Source organism: Mya arenaria, chromosome 11, assembly GCF_026914265.1.
Source record: "Mya arenaria isolate MELC-2E11 chromosome 11, ASM2691426v1".
In the NCBI taxonomy this organism is placed as follows: Eukaryota; Metazoa; Mollusca; class Bivalvia; order Myida; family Myidae; genus Mya; species Mya arenaria.
The window spans coordinates 25843185-25867710 of NC_069132.1; the positions used below are offsets into that span (position 1 = coordinate 25843185).

General features: G+C 35.7%; 1 protein-coding gene across 5 annotated transcripts in view; it reads left to right on the forward strand.

Annotated features, from left to right (window-relative positions):
• LOC128207677 (hypoxia-inducible factor 1-alpha-like) overlaps nucleotides 1-24526 on the forward strand; it is a 151615-nt gene that overhangs the window by 45820 nt on the left and 81269 nt on the right. For 4 of the 5 annotated variants that reach the window (XM_052910744.1, XM_052910742.1, XM_052910743.1 and 1 more), the window contains one exon: nucleotides 21660-21731. In XM_052910744.1, the coding sequence (XP_052766704.1) occupies nucleotides 21660-21731 (72 nt within the window). Of the gene's footprint in view, nucleotides 1-5656; nucleotides 6201-21659; nucleotides 21732-24526 lie in introns of those variants that run through there. The other variant, XM_052910745.1, reaches the window with a different exon arrangement.

The following is a 24526-nucleotide window of genomic DNA, read 5'->3' on the forward strand; positions in this document are numbered from 1 at the left end:
CACACATGTGTCTGCTGTTAGTTGTGGTGCTACTATTTGTTACAACACATATGTCTGCTGTTAGTTATGGTGCTACTATTTGTTACTACACACATGTGTCTGCTGTTAGTTGTGGTGCTATTATTTATTACTAGACACATGTGTCTGCTGTTAGTTGTGGTGCTACTATTTATTACTGCACACATGTGTCTGCTGTTAGTTGTGGTGCTACTATTTATTACTACACACATGTGCCTGCTGTTAGTTTTGGTGCTACTATTTATAACTAGACACAGTTGTATGCTGTAAGTTGTGGGCTACTATTTGTTACTACACATATATGTCTGCTGTTAGTTGTGGTGCTACTATTTGTTACTACACACATGTGGCTGCTGTTTGTTGTGGTGCTACTATTTATTACTAGACACAGTTGTATGCTGTTAGTTATGGTGCTACTATTTGTTACTACACACATGTCTGCTTTTAGTTGTGGTGCTACTATTTATTACTACAAACATGTGCTTACTGTTAGTTGTGGTGCTACTATTTGTTACTACACACATGTGCCTGCTGTTAGTTGTGATGCTACTATTTGTAACTACACACATGTGTCTGCTGTTAGTTATGATGCTACTATTTGTTACTACACACATGTGTCTGCTGTTAGTTATGATGCTACTATTTGTTACTACACACATGTGTCTGCTTTTAGTTATGATGCTACTATTTGTTACTACACACATGTGTCTGCTGTTAGTTATGGTGCTACTATTTGTTACTACACACATGTGTCTGCTGTTAGTTGTGATGCTACTATTTGTTACTACACACATGTGCGTGCTGTTAGTTGTGGTGCTACTATTTGTTACTACACACATGTGCCTGCTGTTAGTTGTGGTGCTACTATTTATGTCTAGACACAGTTGTATGCTGTTAGTTATGATGCTACTATTTGTTACTACACACATGTGTCTGCTGTTAGTTATGATGCTACTATTTGTTACTACACACATGTGCCTGCTGTTAGTTGTGATGCTACTATTTGTAACTACACACATGTGTCTGCTGTTAGTTATGATGCTACTATTTGTTACTACACACATGTGTCTGCTGTTAGTTATGATGCTACTATTTGTTACTAGACACATGTGTCTGCTTTTAGTTGTGATGCTACTATTTGTTACTACACACATGTGTCTGCTGTTAGTTGTGATGCTACTATTTGTTACTACACACATGTGCGTGCTGTTAGTTGTGGTGCTACTATTTGTTACTACACACATGTGCCTGCTGTTAGTTGTGGTGCTACTATTTATGTCTAGACACAGTTGTATGCTGTTAGTTATGGTGCTACTATTTCTTACTACACACATGTGTCTGCTTTTAGTTGTGGTTCTACTATTTATTACTAGACACATATGTGTTTGCTGTTAGTTGTGGTGCTACTATTTGTTACTACACACATGTGCTTACTGTTAGTTGTGGTGCTACTATTTGTTACTACACATATGTGCCTGCTGTTAGTTGTGGTGCTACTATTTGTTACTACACACATGTGTCTGCTGTTTGTTGTGGTGCTACTATTTGTTACTACACACGTGTCTGCTTTGAGTTGTAGTGCTACTATTTGTTACTACACACATATATGTCTGCTTTTAGTTGTGGTGCTACTATTTGTTACTACACACATTTATGTCTGCTGTTAGGTGTGGTGCTACTATTTGTTACTACACACATGTGTCTGCTGTTAGGTGTGGTGCTACTATTTATTACTACACACATGTGCCTGATGTTAGTTGTGGTGCTACTATTTATTACTACACACATGTGTCTGCTTTTAGTTGTGGTGCTACTATTTGTTACTACACACGTGTCTGCTGTTAGTTGTGGTGCTACTATTTGTTACTAGGCACATATGTCTGCTGTTAATTGTGGTGCTACTATTTGTTACTACACACATGTGTCTGCTGTTAGTTGTGGTGCTACTATTTGTTACTAGGCACATATGTGTCTGCTGTTAGTTGTGGTGCTACTATTTATGTCTAGACACATATGTGTCTGCTGTTAGTTGTGGTGCTACTATTTGTTACTAGACACATGTGTGTCTGCTGTTAGTTGTGGTGCTACTATTTGTTACTAGGCACACATGTGTCTGCTGTTAGTTGTGGTGCTACTATTTATGTCTTGACACATATGTGTCTGCTGTTAGTTGTGGTGCTACTATTTGTTACTACACACATGTCTGCTTTTAGTTGTGGTGCTTAACTATTTATTACTAGACACATGTGCCTGCTGTTAGTTGTGGTGCTTAACTATTTATTACTACACACATGTGTCTGCTTTTAGTTGTGTTGCTACTATTTATTACTAGACACACATGTGTCTGCTGTTAATTGTGGTGCTTCTATTTATTTCTACACACATGTACCTGCTGTTAGTTGTGGTGCTACTATTTATGTCTAGTCACAGTTGTATGCTGTTAGTTATGATGCTACTATTTATTACTAGACACATATGTGTCTGATGTTAGTTGTGGTGCTTAACTATTTATTACTAGACACATATGTGTCTGCTGTTAGTTGTGGTGCTACTATTTATGTCTAGACACATGTGTGTCTGCTGTTAGTTGTGGTGCTACTATTTGTTACTAGACACATGTGTGTCTGCTGTTAGTTATGATGCTACTATTTATGTCTAGACACATGTGTGCCTGATGTTAGTTGTGGTGCTTAACTATTTATTACTAGACACATGTGTGTCTGCTGTTAGTTGTGGTGCTACTATTTGTTACTACACACATGTGCCTGCTGTTAGTTATGGTGCTACTTTATATTACTACACACATGTGTCTGCTGTTAGTTGTGGTGCTACTATTTGTTACTAGGCACATATGTGTCTGCTGTTAGTTGTGGTGCTACTATTTATGTCTAGACACATATGTGTCTGCTGTTAGTTGTGGTGCTACTATTTGTTACTAGACACATGTGTGTCTGCTGTTAGTTGTGGTGCTACTATTTGTTACTAGGCACACATGTGTCTGCTGTTAGTTGTGGTGCTACTATTTATGTCTTGACACATATGTGTCTGCTGTTAGTTGTGGTGCTACTATTTGTTACTAGACACATGTGTGTCTGCTGTTAGTTATGATGCTACTATTTATGTCTAGACACATGTGTGCCTGATGTTAGTTGTGGTGCTTAACTATTTATTACTAGACACATGTGTGTCTGCTGTTAGTTGTGGTGCTACTATTTGTTACTACACACATGTGCCTGCTGTTAGTTATGGTGCTTCTTTATATTACTCCACACATGTGTCTGCTGTTAGTTGTGGTGCTACTATTTGTTACTAGGCACATATGTGTCTGCTGTTAGTTATGATGCTACTATTTATGTCTAGACACATATGTGTCTGATGTTAGTTGTGGTGCTTAACTATTTATTACTAGACACATGTGTGTCTGCTGTTAGTTGTGGTGCTACTATTTGTTACTACACACATGTGCCTGCTGTTAGTTATGGTGCTACTTTATATTACTACACACATGTGTCTGCTGTTAGTTGTGGTGCTACTATTTGTTACTTGGCACATATGTGTCTGCTGTTAGTTGTGGTGCTACTATTTGTTACTACACATATGTGCCTGATGTTAGTTGTGGTGCTTAACTATTAATTACTAGGCACATGTGTGTCTGCTGTTAGTTGTGGTGCTACTATTTGTTACTACACACATGTGCCTGCTGTTAGTTATGGTGCTACTTTATATTACTACACACATGTGTCTGCTGTTAGTTGTGGTGCTTAACTATTTATTACTAGGCACATATGTGTATGCTGTTAGTTGTGGTGCTACTATTTGTTACTACACACATGTGCCTGCTGTTAGTTATGGTGCTTAACTATTTATTACTAGGCACATATGTGTCTGCTGTTAGTTGTGGTGCTACTATTTGTTACTACACACATGTGCCTGCTGTTAGTTGTGGTGCTTAACTATTTATTACTAGGCACATATGTGTCTGCTGTTAGTTGTGGTGCTACTATTTGTTACTACACACATGTGCCTGCTGTTAGTTATGGTGCTACTTTATATTACTACACACATGTGTCTGCTGTTAGTTGTGGTGCTACTATTTATTACTAGGCACATATGTGTCTGCTGTTAGTTGTGGTGCTACTATTTATTACTAGGCACACATGTGTCTGCTGTTAGTTATGGTGCTACTTTATATTACTACACACATGTGTCTGCTGTTAGTTGTGGTGCTACTTTATATTACTACACACATGTGCCTGCTGTTAGTTATGGTGCTACTTTATATTACTTCACACATGTGTCTGCTGTTAGTTGTGGTGCTACTATTTATTACTAGGCACATATGTGTCTGCTGTTAGTTGTGGTGCTACTATTTATTACTAGGCACACATGTGTCTGCTGTTAGTTGTGGTGCTACTATTTATTACTAGGCACATATGTGTCTGCTGTTAGTTGTGGTCCTTGTAACTATTTATTACTGAACACATGTGTCTGCTGTTAATTGTGGTGCTTCTATTTATTACTACACACATGTACCTTCTTTTCTTAGTTTTGGTGCTGCTACTTTGTAACTGAACTCATAAGTCTGTAAAAATTTCCACCATGATGTTTAGTAGAGCCTAGCATATTTTTCGTGATCTTCGGCCATTTTGATTTAAATTACACTACAGACATGTTATACAATGAAGCAAAATGGCTGCCAAAGGAAACCCATTCATGTTTAACGAACATCTTTTGTGCTCTAATTGTGTGGCATTCTGTCCAACAAGGCCTTTGTCAGACGTTTTCTCGTAGGTTTCGTTTTGCTCTTTTTGTATCCATTTGTCCATGTTTGCTTTGTTAAGGTTATGGGTTGTGACACTGATGTTAACACTGCTTTCCTATCTTACTATGTGATGCTTTGTGAACTTGATCAGAGTGTCTGGCAAGATTGCCAATTCCGTATTACTGTAATGTGTGTATGGGCGTAGATGACTGTATAAGTACATTGCACAATATGCAGCTGCAATGTCAATTGCTGTATTTCAGCTCCAGTTGCTACTGGTATTATGTTAATTATGTTAATTAGTTTGCAAGCTAGTCAACGTTATGAATAGTTTTAAGTATGTATTTTTCTTGTCTCTTTATGCAAAATAATATTTTGTTGTGTCAATATTAAGTCAGACATATTGTGCAACTATAGATTTAACACATGATAAAACAATGTGACTCATAATCCACTGTTAAAAAGGAAAACACTTAACATTTCAAAACCATCTGATACAACAGTTATCCGAATACTAAATCACTGTTCATGAGATATGGTCACGGATGTCAAATGTCGTCAGTTTCATTTTGGTCCCTAAACAAATCCTTATAGATATGATTTACAGGTCAATGTTGTGTTATCAAAAAAACATTAAGGTTTGGTTTGCATGCATGGCATCAAACCATTAATTTTTGGAAGTAACATACTCACAACCTTTACCCATTACTTAAAGCAATCTTTTGGACAACCGTTTTATTCAATGCATGGTTTAAAATCCAAAAATTAACCAATAATGGTTCATCCCAGTTAAAATCACTGAGCGTTAATAAAGGTGTTGACATTACATTAACTCTTATGAAAACTAATGCATCTTCAATTTAAATCAATCTTATTAGTTCAACTTAAATTTTTAATTTTTAATCATTCTTCTTATATCTGGATAGCATCAATTATAAACATACTGATGTCTTATTAGACAACACTATTACTTTTTCAAGTGTTTAAGTTATGTTAGTGTAGTAGTACTCATATTTGTTCATTCAATCAGGATCCTACGCTGGATGCTTCTAGTGGGCCTACGTGAGGACGGCAAGCGTTGTTTTTACAGTGAAACTAGGATTTCCCAATACCTTAATATTGTATGGTTGCAGTCTCGTCATTTTGAACTGTGTTCGGTGGGGTTAATATTGGAGATATAGGAAGTTATGGAGTATTAAACTATAGCGTGCAAGAGGAATTATTTGTGTGCATCTTTTTTTGCTTATTTGTATTTGAAATTAATACAAATTTCATTGTGTGCATTAGAGTTTCTGAGAAAGTAAAAGCATGCACCTAAGAGAAAGGTGTAGAAAAGATGGAAAATATTGTGTTATACGTAAACGAAAGAGTAAATGTGAATTGGAGGAAATTAGTAAAAAGAAGAGGAAGGTTACTAAAGGTAAATATTAATGTAACCACGTGTAATTTCTGTGTTTGTTTTTTTCCCCAGATTTTCTCATTGTTGCATTTCAGATTTTATAGAGCTGCATTCGTTACATATAATTTCATAGCATTTTAAGGGATATTGGATTTTTTTTAATACTGTTGGTGGTGACTGATGTGTATGATTGTTTTATGATAGTCAAAGCATGGCATTGGCAAAATGATAAAAACCTGTTTAGATGTTTGAGAATCCAGTTTGTTAAAAAGTAAAGCACATTTACAAAGTTTTTGACACTTTTGACATGAAAAATTTGACCCCCATAGACTTTCAATTTATAGCTTGGTTGAACTTTGAGTCCTCTACAGATCATTTTCAAGTTTAATTTGATTGCAAAGACCATTAATCTCTTATAAATAGAGAATATTGATGATATAAGTAAATATTGATACCCATGTCTACTTAGTATAAACTGAAAACTGATATTATTAATAAGAAAAGTTCATTGCACCTTATGATAATACATTAAGTACTTGAATGTGTGGTCTGGCACATTATGCCTGCCCTAAGGTCATGCACAAACATAAGTATACTGGGATATTTTGTGGGTATAATAATATAGCTGCAGTCTACTAAGAGGAAGACATTTATCTATTAGAATGGTTCTAAATGCATGATGGATTGCTGGCGGCACGTTTCCTATTATTTCTGAACATTCTAGAAATTAGTATTGGAGGACATGAATCAATGAAATAATGTAGCGATTGTAAGGAGATCCTGGAGACAAATTAATCAGAGATGCATCCATGTATGTCTTTAATTTAAGATACTAAATATAGGAGAATATGTATAACCTTAGCAGATTGAGGGGTGGGGCTACTATTTATTTATTTATTTGCAAAAAGTTGTTTGTGCCTGTTTTTACAGGGACAAAATCTTTAAAGAATTTAACACCATGAACTGATTGAGTTCATTATTGACTTGATTTCTTTAATTGTTTTGCCAAAGAAGTGTCAAGTGTTGTATATCATTTTACAGGTAATGGATTAATTGAGCTTATGAAAAATACACAGTTTGTGTGAAAGAAAACAGGGATCAAATGGTCAGTGACATGTCCGTAGTGTCGGTATATTGGATAGTGTTACATATAGTGACCATGCAGGTTTATGTCTGAAATGGTTTGCTTATCAGAAATCATTGTTTTGTTAGCAGTTTGTAATAAAATGACTTAATGTATTTCACTTAAATTTAGCTAAACCAAACAAGTAGTCAAATTCCTGTGGTTGGGAGCCCATTGATCGTTTCCTGGGGAGGGGCCATGAGTCTTAAGTTGTGCAGCTGTAACTTCAAATCCCTAAATACATTACATTGTGTGACTAGCTGCAAGGTATACATTACATACAATGGACATATGACAAATGCACTGAACATGGGGTTTTTTCACAACAAATGTATATAACACGTACATGTACATGTAGGAATAATTACTGAATACAATTTGCATCACAGTGTGGTTACAGCTGCTGTAGTACATGTACACATACCCGGTTAGTGTAAGTATGTATTACATAAATGATAGTATATGTGAATCAGAATAGTATACAGATTCTTTATCTGGTTGTATGTGCGTGAGAAATGAAGGAAGGAATACATTTCACGTTTTGCCCATCCCTGTATCAGGTGCCGGTTTGTGTAGTGAGTGCTCATGCATTATAATATCACTGGCATTATAATGCATTGGTTCGGCTCCAAGCCAGACAAAATATTTGCTGATGTTTATAAAGGTAGGTGATAAACATCACCATTTGTTGTTTTTTTGTAATTAATCATAAAAAAAATATTGTACATGCATTATTGCCTTACATACTGGTTATGTGCTAGGCATTGACAAAAGATAGTCTGATGCATTGTAAATGCAACACACATGTTTACAGAGCAATTGATATGCATTCAAGACTTTAATTTAAATAATAATCTTTAAGTTGAGTACTTCATAGTCATGACAGTGAATTATGACAAGTTCATATAAGTGTGTTACTAAAGTCAATTTGAGGTCACATCTCGGCTAGCCATGTACTCTGTGGTTGTTAAAATTCCCCCTTGACACCAATCAGTACCAGACATGGACCAGACACAGGATGCAGATAGTAGCAGATGCACAACCACAACAAAGGAATGACTCGGAGAAAGAGGATGTATTGCATGGTGCATATGGTGTATGCATAAGCTCATGCAGGTAGAATCCCGAGTCCCCATGACTACTGGCCAGGCCTATGATGGTCCACAATTTTCTGTACTATCTGCTAATGTACATGTGGTGACTGTCATCTCTTCTGCTGAGACATACAGTGAAGGAATGACAATGAAATTTCATTGTCTGTTTCGAATCTATCTCCTGTTTCAGAATAATGACACTCAGAAGATTGAAGATCTGTTTTATCTAATATTCTCATACTGTTTTCTTCGAGAGAAAATTCATGATATTTGATTATTTTTTTTATTTGTTTCAATGTTGTGCAATATTGTGTTCAGAAAACTGATTTAATGCGGTTGTGGTATGTTTGTGAAGGTTTTAAATCTGTACATAATGCATATCAAATATGCAAATTATTTATGCACAGTGCACACAATAAAACATGATTGATTCAAGAATGTTTTAGACAACTATAAGACCATACATTTATGCATCATCTAAATGATAAATGAAAAGCAAAAAAAAGTCCATAAAATTTAAATAGAAAGGAAGTTTATAACTAGCACATGGAAATGTTTTGGAAAACCTTGATAATAACTTAAATTGCCTTATATTGTCGTAGTGGTGTAGAAATGGTTCACAGACAAAGTTAACAATCATTCCCTATCATAATATACCATAATTAAGGATGTAACTTTAACATCCGTAACATTTCAAGTGATCATACATGCAGATTGCAGTTGCGAAATGTACTCATTGTGTATTGTTCAGATAAGGATTTTTTTAGTTTCTGTCAACAAAAGAAAGTAGGAAGGAAATGCTTGTTTAAGAAACTTAACCTGTGGTGATAAGGGTCTGTAATTTGCTTTTTTTTTCCTATGCAAGTTTCGGGCTGTAATAAATTTCATGCAGATGACAATGATTTGCACAGTAATTAACTTATTTTGAAGCCAGGGGAAACGATCAGAGGTGTAACACAATATATAAGTGTCATGCAGGTGCATGTCTAAACCACAGTTGCATAATGCCAGACAGATTCACAATCATGTTATAATATTGAAGAGATCTGTCATACAAAACCATGAAGGAGATTATACAAGCCTTAATGTCCATTTACTCATTAATTGCTTTTATAAAAGGGGCTAGACCTCAGATGGTTCCAAAATCGGCAAATACATTATTAACACAAAACAAACCAAGAATTGTCAAATCAAACTGAAGATTCATGAGACCAATAATACAGCCTTTTACATGATTAAAAAATATTTTTTCATTGTCTCAGCTGAGTTAGGGCTCATAATGGTTTCCAGGTTTATTGTAGGTATATTAAGCATGTGAAAGTCATGTGATTTAGTACAGTTACATATACTAACGCTATTTTAAATTAACTAAGATTAATGTATACGTGGTAGACATGCATTTTTTGTTTTTTCTTGCAATTGCATCATCTGGTGTCTAGTCCCTTTGATTTGCTAATATAGAAGCCCACACATGCCTACTGGCTTAATTAGATATAGAGAAATTCCAGTGGTGTAACACAATATAGTGTTCAGGTGCATGCCTTGGCCAATCAGATCGCAGAACAGATTCACATTTATTAATTCTTATAGCAGAGCTCTGACAACCAAAAATCAGTGAAGCAGACAGATAATAACCATTAAAATTTCCATTTAATCATTATAATTAATTTGTTTTATTAAGTGGTTTGATAAGAAGTTTGCCAAGCATCTTAACTTATATAGAGGCATTCTGTGCTTAACACTAAAATAGTTATAGCAGGGCTTTTAAAAACCGATATTTTGCACGTCTGGACTGATATTGACGAAGCCGGACTGATTTTCCAAATAAATTAGGCCTGGAGTCATGCCCTAATTATGACTTGATCAACTGCAGAGACTGAATCAATATCATGGACTGTGTGACCACTGAGTTTGCCACTTTTGAAGAAATTATTAAAAAAATTAAATGTTTTTGTCCTAGCTTTTATCACAATTTGGTGACAATGGTGATCGACAGTTGGAACCCCGAGTGATGAACAGTGACCAAAACTTTCAGTGGGGTATGAGGCGGTCAAAGAATTGTGATTGCTGCATCCTGGTAGGAAACACTGCCCAAACTTGATAGAATCTCATTTTTAATTAATTTTGTATAAATTAAAATGTAAGTCACCTTTGATGGCTGCTTACTAAAGCATGGCTTACAAATTGCCAAGCATGGCTTACTAATTGGTTACAAAATAACATGAACCTCATCTTAGTCCGAAAATTTATCTGTCCCAAAAAAAGTTGTGATGCCTGCTGCAACGCTTGAATATGGTTCTGGAAGATCGGCAGGCACTCTTGTGGGCTGAGAGCTTAAATGACCCTGTAGCTATAAATCACACATTATTGGCAGACAATCTTTTTAGCATTTATATTGGGCCTTATAATACATAGTTAGACCCCTCCCTCCTTACTGCTTAGTATGGACTGGTATTTCGCTTAGAAACAATCGGAATAAAACACAGTATAAGTCTTGCTTTGTGTGAAAACTTTTTTTCATTTCTAAGAACGCTTCAATCATTACTGCAAGAACACTGTGGCCCAGACAGAGGAGCCCTTTTGATTTTGAGGTCAAAAGTCAAGGTTGTGGTGACCTTTAGCTGAAAATCTGTTTCTTCTCAATAACTGAAGCACGCTTATAATGACCCAGGGACCTCAAATTTGGTAGGCTGCTGAGGTTGGTAATGACCAGCAGAGGAACCATATTGATTATGAGGTCAGTTGGTCAAAGGTCAAGGTATTTGTGACCTCCAGCTGAAAATCTGTTTACTAACCATAACTGAAGAATACTTAGGCCCAGTGACCTCAAACTTGGTAGGCAGGTTAATAACGAGCTAATGAACTCTATTGTTTGTTAGGTTAGTGTGTGTCAAAGGTCAAAGTCGAGGTGACATTAAGCTAAAATCTGTCTCCAATCATTAATGAAAGAAATTTAAACTACATGTATAATGGCCCTCGGGAGAAACGAGTTGGCATTCACTCCTTCTTGCCCTGACTTATCATTTCCATGTACATATTTTGCTCTTTAAAAATAATTCAGGTTAAGATTTCCAAACTTAATGGAAAGGTATAGCGTATGTCTTTATAAAATGATTAAAAAAAAATGTTTCCCTAAAGAATTTTTACCATGGTTAGGGAAACATGATTGTCATTGAAGAAATTGAAGGCAGCCATAACAACGTATTAATTGCAACATACTGCCTTTAGTAGCTTATAAAACCCTGTATGAAAGGATTCACATTGTTTTGCAGACCACCATCATTACCTCGTTATGTAAGTTATTTATACTAGTGTTTTATTCTCAGGTTTTCTAAGGATTTAATACCTTGCTACCTGAATTTATTGTGTAGTTAATCAGCATCAGGAAATAAAAGTGTTGGAATAACTAGTTCCTCAACGAAAAATCCAGCAAACTTGACTTCAGCATTATTGTACTAAACATTGATGGTGAGACAAATTACTCTACACCAAACAACCAACATTGAGGCTGAGTGCAGACTTTTCAACAGATCGTTATTGTAATTTACATTCTAGTCATGTCAAGGTTGACCTTTAAGTCATGATAATTGTATCGGCAATAGGCATCCCAACTGTGACTCTGGCTGTAGACAAAGGTCCTGTTAACTTTGACCTGACTATAGGCAAAAGTCATGCAACGGTCTACTACATGCCAACTTTGACCTTGACCATTGGTAATAGTTATGTCAATTTGACTGTGACTGTAACAAGTAGTCCTGCCAACTTTGACCTTGACCAGAGAAGCAATAGTCTTGCAAATTTAAACTTGACTCAAACCAATAAACTCCTCCAAACTTCCCAACAATCAGAAAGTCATGCCTGATATAACTTTGACATAAGCAATTGTTGACCATAAAAAATAGATCTGCCAGCTTTGACACTGACCATTTCAAATGTTAAGACCCACTTTGACAACAACAACAAGTGAGTTATACTGTATTTGACTTTGAGTATAAGCTTTAGTCTGCCAACATTGACCTTGAATATAAGCAAAAGTCATCCTAAATTTGACCTTTGACATTGGCAGAAGTCATCCCAACTTGGTGCTTGACCACAAGCAATAGTCATGCAGAATTTGACTGTCAGCTTTAGCAATAGAAGTGCAAACGTTGACCTTGAAAATAAGCAGTAGTCATGTCAACTTCGACCTCCACCTTTAGCAGTAGTAGTGCTGACTTTGACCTTGATAATAGGCAGTAGTCATGCCAATTGGCCTTGAACATATACAAATGAAAGATCCAGTGGCATATACCATTACAAGTTAGTGGTTACCAGTGGTATTCCCGTGGTTTACCAGTGTATTTATGTTTACCACTGAAATGCAGTGGAATTCCACTGGTATTGTGTGGTGTTCCATTTATGTGTGGAATTTCACTTGAATAGTATAATGTGATTATATATTCCACTGGAATGTAATGGTATTCTGCTGGTATTTTTACTGGGGAATAGTCGTACAATTTTACCTTAACCAAATGCAATATTTTACCCTTGAAATTGTCATGTGAACTTGAAAATACACACTACCCATGCTAATTTTGACCTTGAAAATACACAGTTGCCATGCAAGCATTGACCTTGATGAAACAAGTTCATATTGACCATAAACAGTATACATTGCAGTTTTCTCTTTGATCATGTTTGATATTCGCACATACTTTGACCTTGACCTTTCTTTTGAACGTCCTTAACTAAATGTCCGTATTCTTTCTCAGTGCTAATGATTAAAATGTATTTTGTCGTTACAGATATTCATTAGGTTTCATTGTTACACTGTCTATAATGATTAACTGTATGCCTCTGTTTCTCCTGGATTGAACTTCTCTAAGGTCAGGAATCCAGGGGAAATGCTCTAATCTAGGAATCATCTGGAAACACTGATCTTCCACATGAAACACAACAATCACATTTCATACCCAGCTAGTTTGTTTGGTTGTGGTCATTGATAATGATGGTGCTTCACTGATATGCTGATTGTATAATGAGTAATATTTAGATGGTGTTCTGTTATTTTGCTTTTGTATGCTTTGCTGAATGGTCTGGTATAGTCTTTAGGGATACACCTGCATGATGAATTATGAATGAAACAACTCATCATTGCCACTCAGATATGTACCATAGATATGATGTTTCATGGCCTTGGTGAATTCAATAAAGTATGTTTATCTATGAATTCATCTGTGAGTTTTCAGTTTTCATTTATCAACTAGTATACCTTATGGCAACATTTAAGTAAAAAATCAATTAAAATAGACATGGATAGATCAACTCAGATAAACGCTGAATGGATTCAGATGAGTGAAAGTTGTGAAAACTTATCACTCAATTATATAAACAACATTAAAACATGTTTTTTAAGTGTGTTTTTTTTTAAATGTTAAGAGGTCACAAAAGGCATTGACCTTTTTAGCCAGCTCTGGTTAGTTTGGTTGCTTAAATAATAAATAAATAACAGACCTTCTGTGACCTTGACCCTAAAAAAAACTTCTGCAGAATATATATGTCCTGCTAGACATTCAGTATTGTTTTTATTTCAATATGTTTGGTAAGTATTGTTCATCTTGATTGTTTAGGGCTTTTAAGAAAATATGACAGATTATCATTTATTTGTCTGCTGCAGAAAGAAAAAATAAACCTCTGATTTCTGGGAATGGCAGTTTTAAGGAACAGTTCATCAGTGGCAAGAAAATGAACAACATTTCCCTGTGGAATATTGCACCAAATATCGGTTGTTATTATTATGTATAAATGCAGATATATTTTAAATAACTTTTCTTAATTGTTTTGGATGACATTGTCATCATCATAGATCTAAGTTCCATTGGTAATGAGGTGTTTCTCAATGTTTTGTTTCTGTAATTAAGTTTTTCACTCAGAATTTGCCTTGCAAATTTCAAGGCTTGCAATTTGTATGACTTAAGTCTAAATGGATGCAATAAAAATGTAAATGTTGAAGACTCAAGGTTAATTTGATATGTAAAATAGCCAGTGACTTAAGACTTTCATTTACATTTGAGTTTATTATCAGTTTGTATGGATGTAATTCAAAGCTACAAGATGAAAAAATGTTTCTTTAAAAAAACAATTAAAGCAGAAATACAGTTTATTGTCGCGTGACTGTCTGATAATGTGAAATGGTGTATTTAATTTGGGTTTCATTTGATAGCTCAAATGGTAGTAAAGATAACAGTTTACCTTGTATGTACTGTACAGTGTATAAGTAAAGATTTTTGAGAGGGTAAATGGAAACAGATTGACAAATATCGCTCTAATGTATTACAGTATTAAACAGTCATTTAAACATTAGGCCAAAAAAGGGTTTCATCCTTTTCAAAAACTTGTAGTGTAGATAGAGTTTCATTTTATTAGGCTTTTATGTTCAAATGTTATTGTCATCATCGTAGAATTGGGTTAAAGTAATCTTCTGTATAAAGCTTTTAAGGTTTAAAACTACATATTTAACTACAAATAATTACTTTAAAAACAAAAACATTTTTATTTTTTTTGCTAACTTATTATAAAAACGGTAGGGTCAGCGCTTACGTTACTAGTATTTTGTAGGTCGGGTAACCCGATCCAGATGTGTTGTTTTTTAGGTGGAGCTACATCTTTCCTGGTATTGATGGTTGCAAAAACAATGTGGGTGATTTGCCCTAAAACCTGCCCTTGAACTGATATGGAGTACATGACAATTATAAGTTAGAGGTTGTTCATTTGTATCCCTAATTGATATTTATTGTATCCCTAATTGATATTTAATTGTCAACCTACTGCATAGAAAAATATGCTTTCTGCCTTCTTGAATTATTCAATGAAGATGGCTATCTGTGTGCACATTTCTTATTTTACCAATTAAAATATTAGCTTGATCTTTAACAGATTGTGCATACATGCACTGGCACCAATTGTATTTGTGTAAATCTTTGAGTATTTTCAAATATTATCATTTAATGGTGCCAGGTAGCAAATTGTACAAGGTGTTGGCTTGCTTTTGTCAAAACCAAGGGCTATCTCAGACACACTTCAAGGACTCACAGTTGCTGAATGAGAAAGAAGTGTAAAGTAAGCCACTACAAAGTTCCCAAATCTGAAATGGTGCCCTAATATAAAATGTTAAATATTGCCAGCTATACTATTGAAAATGTTTTCAGGCTCTCTTAAAGTGTTTGGTTTCATTAATATTAAAGTTTTTTTCGTTAACCTAATGTATTTCAATACAGAAATATACAGAAGTATGTGTCAAAATAACAGGTTGACTAAAATAATAAATAAAGGTACATAAAAACTGCTTTAGTATCTGCTTTTCAGGTCTTGAACCCATTTAACTTCATCATTGAACTGCCTAATCTAAAGATAATATTATCAATGTGTTAGTACACTTAAGATAGGTGTAAAGAATGAGGGTGCATGCAAGACTGTAGTATGTCCTTCTATAAATTCAAGTAGTTACTTCAGACTGGCAGGCAATGCTTGAATTGCTATTGTTTGTTCTTTAAAGTTAATTGTGGGAATATTAATTACACAGTAACATGTCACTGCCCAGACAGGCGTCATTAGTTTTTAACTGATTGTTTTTCTATTAAGTCACTCTGTGTTCACATGATACTAACAAGTCTTGTCAGTCTTCATAAATAAATGTCCTTTTGGGACAATATAAATGATGAGTAATGAGTTGGTGCTAGTTATTTAGTCCCTAAAGTAGTTCAAAATGTGTGTCCTGAAACTGTCCCTCTGTGTGGACTGTGTTTTTCTCAATCAGCCAGTTACCAGATAATCAGGGACTAATTCAAAGTATTATGTCATCAACTAATTGAAGAAGAGGGGTTTATTGCTTTGCACATGTCGGTCGGTCAGTAGGTCGGTCCGTCCGTCAGTAGACCAAAGCCTGTCCAAGTGATAACTCAAAAGTCAAGGTCACATTGACCTTGAATGGTAAAAGGCTGTCCGAGTGATAACTTGACAATGCCTGCACCCATCGCCCTTTTACTTGACTTGGAGGTTAGGCCTGACCAGTAGATAACCCCTGTTGTTTTGGGGGGTCATCAGGCCAAAGGTCAAGGTCACAGTGACCTTGAATGGTAAAAGGTTGTCTGAGTGATAACTTGACAATGCCTGCACCCATGGCCCTTTTACTTGACTTGGAGGTTAGGCCTGACCTGTAGATGACCCCTATTGTTTTGGGGGGTCATTGGGCCAAAGGTCGAGGTCACAGTGACCTTGAATCATGAAAGGTTGTCCGAATGATAACTCAACAATGCCTGCACCCATGGCCCTCAAACTTGGCTTGGAGGTTGGGCCTGACCAGTAGATGACCCCTATTGATTTAAGGGGTCAAAGGTCAAGGTCACAGTGTCCTTGAAAGCAAACTTAACAATTCCTGGACCTATGGTCATCAAAATTAACATGAAGGTTGGGCCAGACCAGTAGATGCCCCCTCTTGACTTTGGGGGTGATCGGGCCAAGGTCAAGGTCACAGTAACCTTTAACGCAAAAAAAGTTAACAAATATTCCCCCAGTGATATCTCAACAAAGCTTGAACCTATGATCAACAAATTTGACAAGGAAGCTGGGCCTGACCAGTAGATGACCCTTATTGATTTTACAAGTCATCGGGTCAAAGGTCAAGTTCACAGTGACCTTGAATGTGAAAATGTTTCGGAGTCTGACCTGTAGATGACCCCTTATGATTTTAGGGGTCAAAAGTCAAGGTCACAGTGACCTTGAACGAAAAAAGCTTTTCTGTGTGATAACTTGCCAATGCATCACCCATGGCCCTAAAACTTAACATTTAGGTTTTTGATGATTCCTATGGATTTTGAGGTCAAAGGTCATGGCCATAACACACTCTATCCTCACACTTTAAATGGTCATAATCTTAAAACTGCCTCAACGGCATCCAATGTCAGTGACAAATCAGCTGTTATTTCGGTCCATGCATATTTCATTCAATTGTCCATTACAATCCTGACAACATGGCGTTCAGGAGGGGCATAATGTTTGACAAACATCTCTTGTTAATTTGGTATTTCACTTCTTATGCTAACCTGTCTGAACTTTTTTTGTACAAGATGTGATTCAAAGATATCATCTTCATCATCTTCATTATCATCAGCATCATCATCATCATCATCATCATCATCATCATCATCATCATGGACATTGTCGTCATCATCATCATCATCATCATCATCATCATCATCATCATCATCGTTATCGTTATCATAGTTATCATCGTCATCATCATCATCATCTTCGTCGTCTACATCATAATGATCATCATCATCATCATCATCATCAGCAGCAGCATACTGATCATCATCATCATCAGCATAATGATCATCATCGTCAGTATAATGAAGATGATGATCATCATCATTAACCTCGTCATTATTGTCATTATTATCATGATAATCATCATCATCATCATAAAAATCATCATCATCATCATAAACTTTATCATCATCATCATCATCTCCAGTGATTACGCAGCAGACAGGACTGTTGTCAAAATAAAAGTTCCACTATTTACAATTTCAATTAAAAGGATAAAAACATCTCCTGTGACTAGTAGTTTATATGTTGCCTGGCCAGAGTTTGCCATATGTAGGTATTACACATTGGTGGGTGCCTTCGTGTCCTGCATGTGTGAATGGTAATTGACTTTTGGCGTTTTTCAACTTATAGCTCAACATAGAATCATTTCTACACTGTACAGCAGTTCAAGTATAACATGATTGTGTCACAGTGGATAACCTTATAATGACAGTGAAATGCAAACAAATCGCACCAAATTGCAGGTTTGAATTGGCATATGATACTTCACTTAATATGCAATAACTCACCATTACTCAGACAGGTCTTTCAGGAAATCATGGGTATAAATTGTGTCTTAAGCAAACAAATTGGCATGGCTTTAAGTAAACATGCAACACAGCTCATCTAGTCCATGTGTAAATAAATAGCCTTATTGTTTGTCTCAAATGTATTGTCACTTTATAAGGTGACAAAATCTTACTTATTTGCTAAATCATATGTTTGTTTTCGTTGTTGTGACACAGGCTGTCAGTCTCGAATCAGATAACATGTCTCAAGGTCGGATTTTGAGTCTCAATGTTGGATAACGGTTTAAGTATTTAAATATGGTAATAGACCTGATGCAGAATACATTTGGAATGGTTTGAATCTGGAACAGTTGTAAGAGGTCAAATTTTATGAGGTCACATTTATTTCCTTAGAGATGTTAAAATAAAATTAGTAATGTATCCCTTTTGCCTCATGCTGTGTGCATTCTTTTTGGCATCTCATGAAAGATACATAAATCATTGACTCATCTTATTGTTTTGGGGTAGAATAATTGTATACAATTTATACTTGCACTCTTGCAAATGCTTGCTATTCCAATGTTAATTTATTGCCTCTGAAACAGTTGGAAGAAACCTTGGCTGTTTTAAAGATCTTAGGTAATAGTTAGGCACCAGTACAAACAGGGTAATATTGTCATTGTCAGTTTGAGTATCAGGAGGTTTGTGGGTGATGTAACTGTTTTGTACCAAATTGTCAAGGACAAGGTTTAATAATTACTAGCATATGTTTTAAGTGAATAGCATTGTAATTTAAAAAGCATTTAACTAAGTTATAGAACGGCTACGCCAGCCATCCTGCTTGTTACCATTCTCAATGTGGTAATTAATGTGTATAGGAGAACATAGAAAACATGCACTCTCAACCATTTCACGAAATCTCCATTTTTGCCCTGTGGAAAATTGTCTACTCAGAAGTATATGCAAATAGATCCACCAGAAATTGCCATTGTCTTATAATGCTGTTGGCTGTAGGCAAGAAACGGCAGGTTATTTCCTGGATTTTCCAGAATTTGGCACCATGGAAACCATAAAGCATTCAGTGATTGTCAGAGACTGTCAGGAAGCATCCAAATGGCATGTATTCCATCTGACAGTATGTAAAGTCTGGAGCCTCTTCTGTCCCCATGGAGTTCCCCTTTGGTCAGTTTTGCTTTCCTTTAACGTCTACCAGAAGAATGATGTTATAAATACCTTTGTCTATATTCTTACCATCTGTATAGACATTTCATTACTTCTTTCGACATATGGTTTAACTTATTTAATATTATTGATTCATACATTTTTTAACACATATTATATAAATGTTAAAAACTATATAGAGGAGGAAGCCATTGGCCCTTGAAGAGAGCCGTTCTGTGGTAACTTATTGTTATAATTATAACAGTAAATGTATGTTAGTCAAACCACAGACACAGACACAGGAGTAATTTAATACTTAAAAATTTGTATACAACAATAAACCTTCAGTGACCAACATGCTACAAAAGTCAGGGCCGTTAACCTGAACTGACCAAATGTGAACCTTCAAATATATCAACTGCAACTATAAAGTCTGGAGCCTCTTCTGTCCCTATGGAGTTGCATTTGGTCAGACATAATTTGCTTGCAGGAGATTAGTGTAGCTGTTACACCTTTGTCTATATTCTTACCAACTGTACTCAATTTGACATTTGGTTTAAATAGTATTGAGTAACACATTTTTAAACTCTCTTAATATTACAAACTTTATAGAGGAGGAAGCCAGTTTGGCTCTATGAGAGCCGTTCAATGGTTTTTAAAATTATACCACAGTATTAAATGTTTGTTGGTAAAACCAGAGAAACATTTATGTAAGAAGTTAAACCTATGTAAACAATCAGAGACCTGAAGTGACCCAAATATAGGACCGAAACCTATGTAAACAATAAGAGACCTGAAGTGACCCAAATATAGGACCGAAATACTACTAAAGCCAATGCCGTTAACCTGATGTGACCTTGTGAACCTTCATAGATTAGTTCACATGTCACTTTATTGTGCTATCATGCAGTACTGACTTCATGCTTTTATTAATACATGAATTAAAGTGCTATCATTTTGTCCGTATATGTCACCATTTACGGCATGACTGAGTTTTCATTTCATTTATCATCTCTGTTATCATTTTGTCAAACAGTGTAATGTTAATGATAAAGCTTTGAAATTGATATTCAGGTCCATTGTTGCTGTTAAATAATGAATATTAGTAATTGCTTTCAGGATTGATCTTAACAAAACAATAAGATCTATCACTAGCTGTGCTGCTGAGTGTTTAATTGTTCAAAACAAATATAAACCACGCCCCCCCCCCACCCCCAGGTCCGGTGGTATACCGGGGATAGCCGGGGAAATGGGCCGTGTTTTTACGTTTCAGGTGGCCCCGCATTGCCGGGTGAATGCGGTGGTTTTGGCTTCGCGCAAAATATAGCGGGGAATGGGCCTTACCTTGGGTCCCTTGGGTGCGGGGGCATTTGGCGGGGATTTTACCATCAGTTTGTGCCCGCAGGGCGGGGATATTACCCGGGGTTGGCTGGATGGAAAGTCAAAGTCCCTGCTCTTCCCCAGACCTGGGGGAGCCGTGGTTACAATTGACTGGTGCATTATTCATCTCTGTTTCTGGGAGACTACTATCCATGCATAAGGATGAACATAGTGACTACATTAATTATGTTTGTTTTCCCATGAATGTTACATACTTCATTTCAGGACTAATGAAACATTTATATGCCAAACATTTACCTAGGGGGGCAAAATTACCACAGCAGCAAATATAACAACATTGGAAAAATTGCACCTTGTGTATTTTTTGGATGGGCTTAATTATTATGGCATGTGAGAAAGTAAATATCTTTAAAAAAAATGCCATTAGTTTGTGTCAAAAAGTTCTTTAGAATAAGGACATGATTTTATATATTTATAATGTACTGTGAACTACGATATGCATATCTGTATTTAATACCAATCTTATTGACCTAGCGATATCATGTTCCAGTATTTTCAGGAAAATAATAAGGAAATCTGTCTTTGCCACACTTAAGAAAACATTTTGACTGGATGTGTTCATGTTTGTTTCATTCTAAAATCATATCAAGAATCAAGATTTTAAAAAAACAAACAGCTGAAATAGGAGACCTTTAAAAGCCCTATCTATTTACCAAGTAGTGGTTAGCACTCCATTTTGATAGCATGTGAGTTTAAATATCAGACCTAAACATCCCAATCCATTGTAGGAACACTTTGCGACCAAATTAAAAAAAACCTTTGATGGAATGAATAAAATTGTATTTAAACATAATATGTATTTTGTTGTATGAAAACTATTAAAATTCATTTTACTCTTTTTCAGATCTAGCCACATATGGACACAAGGCCATAACAGACTTTAAACCATGCCCGCCAATAAAGAAACCCCAGTCAGGTACTGTAAAATGAAGAAAGGTTAAGGTAAACTCATTTGTCCACTGATTGCCAAATAAGGACCAATATCAGTCTTCTTATTTAGTTGCTAATAGGAGGGGTTTTAAACTATGTCATGACTGTACCACATGATACACATTGTCTTGTGAAGTAGTACAGTTCATCCTCAACCGAAAATGACAAGGAAGTGGAGGTATCTTGCTTTGCACATGTCAGTACATTACTAGAGTACATTTAGACATAAGTCCATCAACCTAAGTAGGGAGGTTCAGGTCATAAGACTAGCAGATGACCCTATTGATTTTGAGGTCAGTCTTATATGGTGACCTTGAACACAAAATGCTTGTTAGTTTGATAGCTACAGTATGCTTGGTCAAACGGTCATCAGACTTGGCAAAAATGTTGGTCATTACCAGCAGATGACCCCTATTTAAGGTTAGTTGGTCAAAGTTCATGGTGGCTGCGACTTTGTCCGATTGATATCTATCTATTGATATATCTATCTATTGATATCTATGCTTGTCCTTAAACTTGGTAGTGATATTGGTCATGACCAGCAGATGACCTTTATTGATTTTTAGGATGGAGGTCAAAGGTCATGATGACCTTACACTCATAAAGCTTGTCAGATTTATAAAAAGAGTATGCATTGTCCTACTGTCTTCAAACTTAGTAGGGAGGTTATTTGTGACGAGCAGATGATCCCTATTAATTTTGTGTTCAGTAGGTCAAAGGTCACAGTTGTGATGACCTTGAGTTAAAAAATCCTACAGAGTCCTACAGTCTTCATACCTGGTATGTTGGTAGCTAGGCTAGTCATGACCAGCATATGACCTCATTTATTTTGAGGTCCCATCAGTAGGTTAAAGGTCACGGTTGCAGGAACCTTGAACAAACTTAGTTGTTTGATTGATAACTATATGTAACATTACACACGGCCCTAAGCTTGGTATGGCCAGTCATGACCAGCAGATAACCTCCATCAATTTTGAGGTCAGGTCTGTTTTTCAAATATCATGGTTGGGGTTGGTAGGAAAGATGGTTATTACCAGAAGATGACCCAGATTGATTTTGAGGCAGGCAGGTCAAATTACAAGGCTACAGTAACCTTGAACACAAAAACCTTGTCCAGTCAATATTACTTATTGAAAAATGACTAATTGGCTCCATTTACTCATCAGAAAACAACCACCACTTTTGGTACTAAATAAAGATTATACTGACCCAATATGGGAAAATATTGGGTCATTACGTGACCAGTCCTGGACCAATGGCATTATTCATGTTTGAGGCATGATATATGTTGTAATAGAGCTTAACAGTGTATCATTTCGTTAAATATAGTGATACAGATTAGTGATATTAACAGTTAAGAATATGAAGCTAGTGGATGGTATTCAATATTAGGCTTTATTGGATCTAAGAACGATGTAGCTAATTGGGATACTTGTTATTAATAACTGACCAATAGAGTGAATGAAGTCAATGATGTATTACTCTAAGATTAACTTAAGTTGCATATTGAGTATCTCCCCTGGGGCCTCAGTATATAATACTGTACCAGGTGATAAATTGCGTCATAAATGCTACGTCGGAAGGCAATATTTTGCTTCTAATGAAGACTTAACGAGGATAACTTCACTTATTTTCTTCACCATTTTGAATGAAACATAGTGCAGTCTACGCCGCTTACGTAGCCCCACCTTCGGTCTTTTACCAGAGTTTGATTGAGAGTTTAGTTTCTTAAAACACTTCGACAAACCTTTTCACAATACGGCTGTCTGACGGAGCACTGTCAAAACATCATTTTGGCAACAGGTTTGTCGAAGTGTTTGATGAAGCTAATCACCTTATCAAACTTCGGTAATAAAACGAAGGCGGGGCTATTTAAGAGGCATAGACTGCCCTTTGTTTTGTTTAAAACGGTGTAGTAAAGGAAAAGTTATCTTTGATTTAAGTCTTTATTTTAAGCAAAATGTGGCCATCCGACATAGCATATATGATGTAATTTATCACGTGGTATACACACACTGTACAAAAACCAACTTAGATTTGACTTAAATTTAAGAATAGAATCTTTGTTTAATGTTGATTTCATTTGTTCATACAAGCATCAGCTTAATAAATTACAGGGTGTCAACAATATAGGCTTCGGTTTTGTAACTTTATGTTTAAGACCTGTCTTCAATCTGGATCTAACACACTGTCAGTTAAAATCATAAAGCGGACCAAATGAAGGATTATGAGTATAAAGCTATCTTAATTCATTTAAATATGAAACAAAAATGTTCCAAATTTCTCCTGCTTTTATGAGTTCATGTTTCAGAGATCAAACAAACAAAATATGTTAGCCAAGGCCACCTTTCTTCAATCTGGATCTAACACACTGTCAGTTAAAATCATAAAGCGGACCAAATGAAGGATTATGAGTATAAAGCTATCTTAATTCATTTAAATATGAAACAAAAATGTTCCAAATTTCTCCTGCTTTTATGAGTTCATGTTTCAGAGATCAAACAAACAAAATATGTTAGCCAAGGCCACCTTTCTTATAGCAGGATAATGTTATGACTTTCTGCATCTAGTAAACACCTTTTTGCCCCAGTTTACAACTACATCTTCCAAATGCATTCCAATGTGAATACACTGTTGCCTATGGAAAATGATCTCACCTGTAAAAAAACAAACATCGAAACTGTTAAGTGTTATCTTCAAAACAGAAAAAGATTGGAAAAACTGCAAAAAGTGATCAACAAAAATACACAACAGATCTGGAAAAAAAAAGTCAGAATTAAT